Source organism: Solanum lycopersicum, chromosome 10 (assembly GCF_036512215.1).
Source record: "Solanum lycopersicum chromosome 10, SLM_r2.1".
NCBI lineage: Eukaryota > Viridiplantae > Streptophyta > Magnoliopsida > Solanales > Solanaceae > Solanum > Solanum lycopersicum.
Genome location: NC_090809.1, coordinates 1,812,012 through 1,825,160, shown reverse-complemented (window position 1 = coordinate 1,825,160; position 13,149 = coordinate 1,812,012). Strand labels below are relative to the sequence as shown.

The 13,149-nt window shown below is 33.6% G+C and overlaps 1 protein-coding gene across 4 annotated transcripts; it reads right to left on the bottom strand.

Annotated features, from left to right (window-relative positions):
• Positions 1-3,093: 3,093 nt before the first annotated feature.
• Positions 3,094-12,690, bottom strand: LOC101263764 (probable E3 ubiquitin-protein ligase ZFP1). Of its 4 annotated transcripts, none has more exons than XM_069289753.1 (8): positions 12,383-12,616; positions 12,271-12,308; positions 11,470-11,540; positions 6,404-7,204; positions 4,959-5,347; positions 4,747-4,845; positions 4,139-4,306; positions 3,094-3,535 (listed from the first exon to the last, which is right to left on the bottom strand). In XM_069289753.1, exons 4-8 carry the CDS (start codon positions 7,158-7,160, stop codon positions 3,389-3,391), a joined length of 1,560 nt encoding a protein of 519 aa, XP_069145854.1. In that variant the 5' UTR covers positions 7,161-7,204; positions 11,470-11,540; positions 12,271-12,308; positions 12,383-12,616; the 3' UTR covers positions 3,094-3,388. The 4 variants fall into 4 exon arrangements, with proteins under 4 accessions (XP_069145854.1, XP_069145855.1, XP_004248251.1 ...); XM_069289754.1 differs by having other exon boundaries at positions 11,470-11,543; positions 12,383-12,453; XM_004248203.5 differs by lacking the exon at positions 11,470-11,540 and having other exon boundaries at positions 12,383-12,670.
• Positions 12,691-13,149: the final 459 nt, after the last annotated feature.

Here is a 13,149-nt window from a genome sequence, read left to right as displayed (position 1 = left end):
AATAAATTATTTTTTTGTAATATGTATTAAACTTGTATTATAAATGAATTAAAAATGGTCAAGTGGAAAAAAAATGTTATTGCTATAAATGGTAAATATTTTTTTATTCAATAGTATATTTATATAAGTTTCCTTTTTTTTTTATTATGATGACCTTTTTTTAACTTTGTTAAAATTTCAGCAAATCATTGAAATTCGATCTTCTCTTTTGCCCCTTTCTACATGCTTCTTCATATAAACAAAGAAAATTAATTTCAATTGGGATGCTACATTACTATTCTTGGACCTATTAGTACACAACTCATACATTGCTAAATTTTTTATGGTTGAATTCATTATATTTGGTTCTTTAGTAAACAAATCTTTTATTTCTATTGTAATTATTTGTATGTTTTTTTTTTCGAATTCAAATACATTAATTAAGCTTCTTATGAAGTGTATTTCATTTCTCAAAGTTTTCTTCATCCTCTTTCACGAAGTTTAATTTTTTACTTCAAATCATAGTGATGCATGTATCTGTTGCAACTTCTTTTTGCTATTTTGGTGAAAAAAATTTTAATTATGTTTAAAATTCAAGTGAGGAAGATTGAAAATTTATCTTCTCTTTTGTTGCTTTCTACGGGTTCTCTTTATATACTTTTTGAGAAAATCGCTTGTGGTTGTGCTATATTTGATAGAAGACAACAACAAATATTTGATAACTAATACGGAATCAATGATGAAGTTTTTTAAAAAGAACCCAAATATTTGATAACTAATACGGAATCAATGATGAATTTTTTTAAAAAGAATCAAAGTTGTTGCTCTCTTGCTTGCCACAGTTAGTATATTATATTGATTATTTTTTAAGGTACAAACATTTTGTATGTCATTGCACTATTTCTAGAATATTTGTATAGCCACATTTTTTATTGCAAGTTTATTAATTTTTCATATTTCTTCTTCTCTTCTTTTTGAGCATAATAAGATATTAAGTTTTGGTGAAAACTAACAAATGTCTAGAATAAATTATAACAAAAATATTTTTTTATCGGCAATAAATATGCACATTCACAAAGAGTGTTGTTGTACCGACATTAATTAATTGCCATTTAATTCAATGTTTCTTTAGACTTTAGGTACATTTATACACAGTATCAATAGCCTCTGAAAATACATATTTAACGATAATTAAGTTATTAATTATAATGAAAGATCATTTTTGATGTAGTGGTAACTCATTCTTTTGATAAAGTTTTTAAATTTTGATAATGAAGAAATAACTTTTTTTTTATTCTTTCAAATCAATTAAATTTGTGAATTGTAAACTTTGATACAACTCCAAAAGATTATATTATTGAAAAATATATCCGAAACATGCCTTTTTCTTCTTGATTGTTAGGAAAATAAGGTCTTTTTATTATTATTTTTAGATATTTGTGTGTTTAAGTACTCACAAAATTATGTTGTGAGATTTTAATATGTTATGCGTCAAAATTTTGATTTTTCTATATTCCTTGTGAACATTCAGATGTCATCTACTGCTTGACAATAATTGCATTAATTTTATGTAACTACATACTATAATCATAACAATAACTATGCTTAATCCAAATAAGTCGGGACCGGTGATATGAAATCGTAAAAATAGCAATGACTATTTTGAAACAATAACAAAAAACATGTATGATAATAACAATTTTAGCGTCGTTTTAAGCATATACTTGATATGACATACAATAGTAAAAAAGAGATTGATTGAGGTTCAAAAGAAAGGAGTCCAAGATCATCCATTGAATTAATTACTTATGATCTTGTATGGGCTTGATTTTCCACTTTACTTGAGAGTGTTGTTGTTCAATGGTTTTCGATCTCTTTTTCAACGTCTAATACTATTCTTTATAATTTCTTACAATTTAAAATTTTCCTTTACATCTTACAAACTATTTTCAGGGAGATTTTCTTAAACTTTTATCTCATACTTCACATCAATCTATGACTCATAAATTTGTATAACAAAAATAAATTTTAAAAAATTATAGCAGTTAAAGATTTCGGAGAAACTTTTTTCCTAAAGATAAAATGTTTTTGCCAATTATGTATTGAAAATACGAATATTAAATGATAATGTGTAAGCTTAATAAAGTAATTTAATCCCGTGTGAAGCACGAATAATTTACCTAGTTCAAATAATAATTTAACATAACAATGTAATCAAACTAAATCGGTTGCTATATAAATTAATTTTTTTGTTGTTATCTAATAATGAATTTAAACGATATACAATTAAAACAAACATTATATTTAAACTCAAAATACAATATGGTGAGTAATAGTTATCCAAACAAGGTAATAGTCTGAGTCGATTTTAATCGTTTATTGATTAAACTTAAATATATTTATCGATATGATTGTATCAAATGTGATTAGATTTTATTTTATTTGATAATTTGATTGTTAATTATATAAAAACCAAAATGGAGGAAGAGAAAAATAAATTAGTTAATAAATAGACATGTCTATGTTATAATGTACTTTTTTAAAAATTATGAACAGTATAATTTAAACAAATTATACATAAAACTCAAAAATTTTGATTCCATTTCTATCTTCACATCACCTTTAACCCTTTTTTGATAATTATATTATCATGTCCAGGTTGAATGCATCTCTAGTGTAGAACAATTAGCTCAAAAAATAAACAAATATATGTTAAAAATGAGACCAAAGTGATAAGATACACTATTCTCTTGCTAGTCTATATTGCTCGAACTTTTCAAAAATAATATCAGGTGTACGTCAAATGCTCCAAAAGGATCCAACAATTATGTAACAATATTTTTGAAAGACCCGAGCATTATGAAACAGTTTGCATGCACCACATTTCACAAGGTACGTACAACCTCCCGCTAATACAAGTACTGAATAGCTCAATCCACCACACAAGTATTGAATAACTAAATCCACCAAGGTTGGGGCACGTGAAAAGAAATCACCTAGTGTTTTTTCCGAAAAAATATACCAAAAGAAACTTCAAAGGCAACCTTTTTGCATCAGCATTAACAAGAAAAACCATTACACAAGAACACATCAACAACAATAACCAAAGAGTAATTGTCTGAAAGGGGATAAAATGCCCATTAAGAGGTCTGTAGTAAGTACAACTACAGGAGACAGACCAAAAAAAAACTACAAGTTTCTGTACAACTTCACATGACATAGATAAGGTCAACAGGTTGTTTTTTGGACATGTTGACAGTCAGTCATATCATGCCGAATATATATACAAAAATACAGTACATTTGTACAGTTTCAGTAACGTTTCCTACTCATCGGAGAATAAATATTTAGCAACAGATTCAGAATGTTTGCTCTTTAGTTCATTCAGGTGATCATATATCGCCTATTTTCAGGAATCCTTTGCTTCTGCGCACAAGGCTGTGGACTTGCAAATGGGACAATTGTTCTTCAGAATCAACCAATTTGTTACGCACTCTGCATGATATTCATGCCCACAATCAAGAGTTCCCACGTTCTCTTGGTCCTTGTAATCAGACTGAAACAAAGTATATAAACGGAGGCCATCAGAGATATTTACTTTTTGGTGGGGGAAAGGAACAACAAAAAGAATGCAACTTGGATGAATAGCGAAGCTTGTGAACTAACACCATATGATGACATAAACACGGTAAAAGTACGAAGTTCACCTTTGAAGAAATAGACATAGGCCAGAAATAGTAAATATATCCAACTTCTAAAGTATAGAAGCCTTGCAAAGATTTAGTAAGGCAATAAAAAGGGCAGCCGGGTGCACTAAGCTCTCTCTATGCATGGAATCCAGGGAAGGACAGGATCTCAATGGTCTATTATATGCAACCTTACCCTACATTTCTGAGAGGCTGTTCCCACGGTTCAAATGAGACCACATGGCAGTAACTTTACAAGGTACGTCAAGACTCCCTATTTTTAGGAAGGCAACGGCACATAAATACCAGTGGTGTTCTTAATGAACTTGAAAAACTAAGTTTAACTCAATAAGCTACGGGAATCATAAAAAGTTCCTGGAATAAAGTCACAAGTTGAGCAATTAATGACACCTCTGGAAAAATGTATTCAAATATTTCCCATGTCAACCTTAAGTCAGCATAGAGGTAAATACCTGGCAAATGACACAAAAATCAGTCTTGTGATCTAAACATGCAGCATTTTCCAAATTGCAAGGAATTTCCGTGGATGAAAATGATCTTGTTTTCAAATGGCCAACAATAACCTCCTCCGATAACCCAGTTTTTGCAGTGCCAATCTGCTCTCCCAATGCAAGAAGCTCCTGGAGTAGGAGATAAAAGAAGAAAAACAAAATTAGTTTCCAGAAGTTAACAACAATAAGTTGCTACATGAACATTAAAAAAGTAGTATTCCCTCCATTTCAATTTGTTTGTTTGTATTTTGACTTGGCAAGGAGTTTAAGAAAATAAAGAGAACTTTTGAATATTTGTTATCTTAAATTAAAAGATACATAGATATACCAAAATTTTCTTTAATCTTGCGGTCTTAATCATGCCATGTGGAAAGTTGAAATTAAGAGTTGCCAAACATGGTAAGGGGCATTCTTTTTTAAAGAGACTAAAAAGGAAAGTAAGACAAACAAATTGAAATGGAGGGAGTATATAACTTACGAAAAAAGGAAAATGGAGAAGTAGCATATACTCGTTAACCATCATGATAAATACAAACCGGTTAAAACTGAGGAACCTTCTATCTTCCTACCTCATAAGACATGTGATCTACGTCCATACGCATCTCCCTGTGCTGATCAACAGAATCACGCACTTCATGATAGCCAGGAATATCCAGCATTGCCACACCCTACATACAACCACCAAATAAGGATAAACCGTTATCTTGATTCCATAACTTTTACTGCATTAAATTAGACCATAAATGTGAAAAGAAGTTCTGGTAAACAGAAACATATTTACATCCTCCGGAAGAACTCTCATGTTAGGTAGGTTGTGAAGTCTAGTATTTGTTCCAAGCATGAATTCCCCTCGCTGAGGTCTGTACAATCTAAAGGCAGTCGGTGGGAATGGTCTAATATATCTAGACCCTGCCTCTACAAGGGCAAATGGATTGATAGTGCTGTCAAACGAGCTACTTGGTAGGTGTCTGTGTGAAGAAGCAGTCATCTGAGGAGGGAGAGTGATAAATTGGGGTCTCACTCCTTGAATATGTGGTGGTAGATGACGAAGGTTTGGGTGCCCTTGAGGAATGGATGGATATATAAAACTAGTCAAACCTCCATTTCCGTTTGTTACTTGATATCCTCGCACGCTGATATTTCCACCATCTTCACAGCCTTGAGTATCACCTAAAGTAATGGGAAAAAAGCAGAAGAGATATGCAATCAGTTCAGGAAGTTAATGTTGGAGATACAAAGACCTAGAGTTTCCCTTGAAGATTGAAGGAAGGGCTAAAAAACAATCCGAAAGACGTATAAAGTATAGGAGAGAGATATCATTTCTCAATGTAAACTTTTAAATCAATTAAATCAACTCTACAACAATCCCAAACTCATTGAATAGCTACACGAATCTTTTATAATCATTCCATGCTAAACAAAGTTAACTTTTAGCACGTAGAATAAATATGAGATGAGCTTCGGAAGAGAACGTGGGGATGGAGATGGAAAGAACAAGATTTGTTTCCCATGGATATATCCTTTTAACATATACGAATGCAGAAGGAAAGCTCAAATATGCACTTTTCAACTAGGTGAAACAGCAGTAGCACATATTAGAACAAAACTTAAAAGAACACCGACTTTGATGGACATTAAATGAAGAGACGAATAGGAAGTATTCTCTGTTTTTAGCTGAGCAACTTTTTGCTTTTTTTTTCTTTTTCCTTTTCTGGGAAAAAAGGACAAAAATAGGGAAAGACATTCATGATTGAAAAAGGAGAAGTGTAACATGCAAATTCCCCAGAAGTTGTATCAATTCAGGAGAGAGCTTGAGGGCGCGGGTGGGGTGTTCCTAGTCTTCTCCTTGTAAGAAAACAAGGTGTTTACTGTTTTAAAATTTAGGAACAATCTCTCCAAACTTAGATCCCGAATACTAACAGTTCACCCAGGTCTCTATAACTGAACTTGCACATCGATATCTCTCATTTTTGGATAAATTTGGGCTAGCTTCTAGAGGAGGAATGTTGACAATATCTTGTGATTGAAGATGCAAGGGAACTCTTCTATCCTATGAAACAAGTTTTCGGCAAATTAGGCAAATAAATAAAATAAAATGGATAGTCAAAAAGCAAGAATTTATCATTAAGGAAAGAAACAGAAACTCATCTCTGGATCCCTTAGAAACGAAGCGATAAAGGTTATAATAGATCCCTAGAAGTCAAATGAAAAATGAGTAGAGTGTACCAGGTAGATAAGGTAGACGAGCACTATGATTCCAGGCCCATGTTTCACTCTCCCTAGCACTGCTGTTGAACTGCAAGCCTGACCAAAAATTGCCAGGAAATTCACAGGCTTGGCCGACATAGTTCCCTTGAAGCTGATGATTGTTCATACCTCTCGGTGCTCCATCCTCGGTGAATGATAATGAGCCATTCCCTCTGTATTCAGGTGGTACAAAGGACGCAGCATTCATTGAGGCAAGAGGAAAGCTGGAGCCTACCAAAGCATGTTGATACTGAAAGTTCACAGGGATCCCTTCAGCATTCTTTCTCTTAAACGAGCCTCCAACACCATCTACATAAGGATTGTTCCTTCCATAATTGCCTTCATTAACTCCAAGGTTGCCTTGAGTGCTTGCAAATGGAAGCTGCTCATGTTGCCCGTGGTTTACTGGAATGGGGAAATCTCTAGGAGTGGATGGAGCAGCCATGTAATGGTTATAGTGATTTGACGATGAAGCAATGGCTGGGTCAAGATTGGTGGCAGGATGCTGATATTGAACCCCGTCATACTGCAACTTTCCATAAACTAATGCACCTTCTTGATGGTACTGTGGATGGTGCAAATAGAAATTACCAGCATTTCCAGGAGCTGGTAATATCGCATGGACATTAGGCTGCGGAAAGGTTGCTAAGCTCCTGTAGAAAGCATAAGGCTCCGGTTGAACATCTTGGCTTCTTTGTTCCGCTTCTGAATCAGTTATTTGATTACTATACGACATACTCCTTTGTGCAATGTTATCGAATTAAATTCAGTGGAGACTGCCTGCATGGAGAAGAATCAGGCGTCATTATACATATTACTTTCTCATAATTCTATTGGTAAGAGATTGCACAACTTGATTTCATAGAGGACACAATTTTGGATATTTATTAAAAAAATATCTATGCTCATCTCAATAAGCATAGTTCAATACAACCTAAAACCAATGTTGAGTTTTCGTACTCATGAACTTTGAGTCAAAAACCTGATCTTATCTCACAAACCATCACACCTATATATAGCAACCCTGGATGACTTGCTTCTTAACACAGAACAGTTTTGTTTGGTAAAGGCATACCAATCCATGCAGAAATAAATATAAGATTTAAATGAAACGAAGTAGGCGCATGGATAGATGGTAAGCTACTCTTACTCAAATGTACCTAAAAAAATACTAGTTCCAGGATCACTACTCATGAAGGGTATATTTTCATGATGCCAGACACAATTGTTTCAATCGTGACTGTAGGGGTAGGGCATGAATGATGGAGGTAAGTGGTGTACACCATGAACATTATAGTATAGGAACGTAAATATCTGAAGGCATGCAAAATGGAGTAGAGAGAAGCTTTGGTCGAGACGCGTTCTGGTTCATTAACAGAACCGAATCTATAATAATAGTAAAGCATTAGAGACCAACAACCAAGGGTGTGGCCTAGTGGTAAATGAAGTGGGTTGAGCACCCTGAGGACTCGTGTTCGAATCCCAACAAAGAAAAAACACTAGGTGATTTCTTCTCATTTCTTCTAGCCTTCGTAGACAGAGTTATCTGGTACCTATTATTGTGGGAGGAAACTGTATACACCAAGGCTAGGACAGATAGGAAGAAATTACCTAATGTTTTTGTCTCAACTGCAATTTGAACCTAGGACAGATGGAAAGAAATTACCTAATGTTTTTGTCTCAACTGCAATTTGAACCCAAAACTTCATGGTTCTCAACTACTTCATTGACCACTATGCCACACCCTTGGGTGCATTAAACAAGCCAGAGTTATTTATATCAGGAAAAGTTGTTTGGCTTCAATATAATGAAGTCTTGGGCAATTCTCAATCATAATCACTCTTTTATATTCACTGACTCGATGACCCATTTGAAGCATGCAGTCAAAGGATATCATCAGTTACTCCCATCTACCAAAATGGGAGAAGAGAGAAGCTAGAGTTTGGTCGAGACGCGTTGAGGTTCATTAACAGTATCGAATCTATAATAATAGTAAAGCATTAGAAACCAACAACTAAGGGTGTGGCCTAGTGGTAAATGAAGTGGATTGAGCACCCTGAGGACTCGTGTTCGAATCCCAACAGAGAAAAAACACTAGGTGGTTTCTTCTCATTTCTTCTAGCCTTCATAGATAGAGTTATCTGGTACCTATTGTTGTGGGAGGAAACTCTATACACCAAGGCTAGGACAGATGGGAAGAAATTACCTAATGTTTTTGTCTCAACTACAATTTGAACTCAAACCTCATTATTCTCTACCGCTTCATTGACCACTATGCCACACCCTTGGGTGCATTAAACAAGCCAGAGTTATTTGTATCAAGAAAAGTTGTTTGGCTTCAATATAATGAAGACCTGGGTGATTCTCAATCACAATCACCCTTTTATATTCACTAACTCGATAACCCATTTGAAGCATGCAGTCAAAGGATATCATCAGTTACTCCTATCTACCAAAATAGAAGTAGAGAGAAGCTAGAGTTTGGTCGAGACGCGTTGTGGTTCATTAACAGTATCGAATCTATAATAATAGTAAAGCATTAGAAACCAACAACCAAGGGTGTGGCCTAGTGGTAAATGAAGTGGATTGAGCACCGTGAGGACTTGTGTTCGAATCCCAACAAAGAAAAAACACTAGGAGGTTTCTTCTCATTTCTTCTAGCCTTCGTAGACACAGTAATCTGGTACATATTGTTGTGGGAGGAAACTCTATACACCAAGGCTAGGACAAATGGGAAGAAATTACCTAATGTTTGTCTCAACTGCGATTTGAACCCAAAACCTCATGGTTCTCAACCACTTCATTAACCACTAGACCAACCCTTGGGTGCATTAAACAAGCCAAAGTTATTTGTATCAGGAAAAGTTGTTTGGCTTCAATATAATGAAGTCCTGGATGATTCTCAATCACAATCACTCTTTTATATTCACTGACTCGATGACCCATTTGAAGCATGCAGTCAAAGGATATCATCCGTTACTCCTATCTACCAAAATAGGAGTAAAGAGAAGCTAGAGTTTGGTCGAGACGCGTTGTGGTTCATTAACAAAATCGAATCTATAATAATAGTAAAGCATTAGAAACCAACAACCAAGGGTGTGGCCTAGTGATAAATGAAGTGGGTTGAGCACCCTGAGGACTCATGTTCGAATCCCAATAGAGAAAAAACACTAGGTGGTTTCTTCTCATTTCTTCTAGCCTTCGTAGACAGAGTTATCTGGTACCTATTGTTGTGGGAGGAAACTCTATACACCAAGGCTAGGACAGATGGGAAGAAATTACCTAATGTTTTTGTCTCAACTGCGAATTGAACCCAAAACCTCATAGTTCTCAACCACATCATTGACCACTAGACCATACCCTTGGGTGCATTAAACAAGCCAGAGTTATTTGTATCAGGAAAAGTTGTTTGGCTTCAATATAATGAAGTCTTGGGCGATTCTCAATCACAATCACTCTATTATATTCACTGACTCGATGACCCATTTGAAGCATGCAGTCATAGGATATCATCTGTTACTCCTATCTACCAAAATAGGAGTAAGATAATAATAGCAATTGAAGATTCTACATTTATAAATAGCATCTTACATATTTGGAATAGTGAAATTCAATCACAATTATGAAGATTGAGTCTCCTCAACAATCAAATTTGGTCTAGGTTCAGTTGATTGAAAGTATTACATAATCAATGAATATAAATGCTCATTTAGAAACTAAATCACCTTTACATACAAACATACATCCAACAGAAACTTAATGCATCAAATTTGCAATAAATTGTCAGTGTAGATAATAGCAATTACTACTTTTTTTATAAAGCATTGACTATGGAAAGAATTACCAAAATGAAAAGAGTGACTACCCATTATGTATGATATATTTCAGATATGGTCTCTCCTCGAAACATGTGTTGATCTGTTTATCTAAAAATAAAGGACAGAAATGACTGCATCCAGACCTTTTTATTCTTTTTACTTTCTTTGATAAATTGGAAACTACATAAAACCAATCATCAAACGTTTAACAGGAATGAGAAGTCACATTTCTATGCACGGTGGAGCAGAAACTAAAAACATCCCGATAGACTCTTTATCTTGCAATTTTATAACAACAAGAACAGTACAAATTAAACTATTTAAGTTAATAAAATGAAGAGAAAAGCAGTCAAGCAAACGAAACTTTCAATTTTTTGTTCAAAATCCAGAGAGTTCTGAAGCTATAAATCCCAATTTGAAGATATGATAAAAACTATGACATTGATACAAGAATCGACAACAGTTAGAGAAACTAAAATTGATACATCAATACATCTAGGTTCAATGGAAAAGGTAGTATAGCAGGGGATGTGCGGTAGGTCAACATCACGTGTTTGAAGCCTTCTTGTTGCACTGAGTCCATATTTAAGCAGATAAGGGTAAAGGGTCAGAAGTAACCTCCAAGTTCCAATCAGAAACAACGGATTTCTTAATTATCAAAAAAATGACACTCTCAATCCGTTATGAAATAGGCCATCAGTCATATTGGTGTACAGTTCAACAGGAAACACCTTCAACCATATAGCATCAAATGCTTTATGCCTTCATCATATACAATTGGACCTCTGAACCTAACAGTACAAGTAACTCAAGGAACTCTTTTTTTTTTTGATAAATGTGGTGGCAGGGTAAGCTTTGCGCACATCGAAAAAATCTACTAGATACATGTCACCCTCCCACTAGCAACATGTACCAGCGACCAGATAACTCTATCCACCAAAGCAGGGATAGAACAAATGCGAAGAAATCACCTAGTGTTTTTTTGTCTCTGTGGGGATTTAAAATTGATAACTCATGCTTCTCAACCACGTCATTGACCACCAGGCCACACATTTAGGTCCTAAGGTGTGTAAATAATCAAGACAGCAAATTTACCAAACCAAACCTTGCTTCACAAATTCCAAAATAACTCTATCCACAAACCATACAAACGCTTTAAGCAATAAATTCTTAACCTTTCTTAAAAGTGACAGCACAGATACATAAATTATGAGAAATTCTTTTTACCATGTTCAAAAAAGTTTCTGCCTTTGTGGATAATTGTTTCTTAAGTCACTCCATTTTAACTTTTTTTATCCCTGCTGAACCCACAAAAATTAACCAGATTATACACACACACCTATCAGCATTATTCAATCGAAGTAACATGCAAGTGACAAACAAAAACATGTCATTAATCCATGTTGCTCGGACTCTTCAAAAACGCCACGAGGTCCTTGTCAAATCCTCCAAAAAGTAGTGCATTTTTAAAAAATCCGACACACGGGTGTGGCTGCATGTTTGAAGAGTCCAAGCAACAATATCCATTAATTAAAAATAAAAGGAAACATATAGCCAAATCAAAACCACACATTTTGAGTATCCTTTGTTTCCTTTACAGAGTGTTGGCTCTAACCATAAATATTTACTGTAATTAATCTCTGCATATGTATAAAAAGAACAAGTCTTAAAAGGTCAAAATGGAAACCCCCAAATTTGACTTAGCTACAAAAATCACAATCAATCCAAAATCCAAGCAAACCCCACAACAATTTCTCCAACTGGAACCCAAATGCATGCAATTTTTTTTACAGTGATATCAACAATACATAAAAAAAGAGTCTAACAAGGTCAAAATAGAAAACCCCAAATTTGATTTAGCTCTAAAAATCACAATTAAAACATAATCCAAGCAAACCCCACATAAATTTCTTCATCTGTAAGCTTAAAACATGCAATTTTTTGCCAAAAAACACATAAAAATTGTAACTTTTTCACTGAAATGCTTCATCCTTTGAGAAAAAAAACAAAATAGAAAAAGGGGCTAACCAGAGTGAAGATTGATAATGCGATGAAGAGGGATTTTTCTGCAAATTGAAGAGAGTAAAGTAAGAAAAAATAAAAGTAGATAAAAGGAGCGGAGATTTCAACGGAGTTTCACCAATGGTGTTTCTTGAAATGCCCTCTTGTGTGATGAGAAAAAAACTTGCTATTAATATTTGCTCTTAACCCAAAAAAAAAAAAATTAATAAAAAAAACTTATTCAAGAATAAATTCTTGAATTTAAATAATTACATTAATATAAGTAAAAAAACAATTATTATTCCATTAATAGAAGTGATGGATATAAATTTAGTTATTGGAAGTGTAGCAACCCCAATAAGATAAAGGTTACACTTTTGATATTGGTGTGATCAAAATTATATTATCAATTTTTAATTTATCGATTAATCAAATATTAGATTAAACGAGCTATTTAGATTGGTTTGATTATTTTTTTATGTGAAAAAAGAAAAGAGATAGTTGCGTGTTTGATTCGTCTTCATCTAGGTGGAAATTATTTTTTAATATTAATTTTAACTTGACAAGTTGATTTTGTGAAGTTTAGTAATTAGTACATTTTTTGTGTTAATAAAAATTAAATTATAGTATTCGATTTTCATTCGTTGGCTAAAAAAATATTTGAAATTTTGAAGGTACGAATTGTCTATATTTTTACTTTAACAAAAACGTTTTTTTATTTATTTTAAGATTTTTTTTTTACATTAAGCTGATAAGTAAACTTTGTTAATATCGATACAAAAAATTCAAATTTTCATTTATCTTTAGCTAGAGTGAATAATATGAATGGCTTTTTTATATATATATAAATAAGAGGAAATAAATTTTATTGTTATGATAAACATATGCTCCAAAAGGCATCCCAAG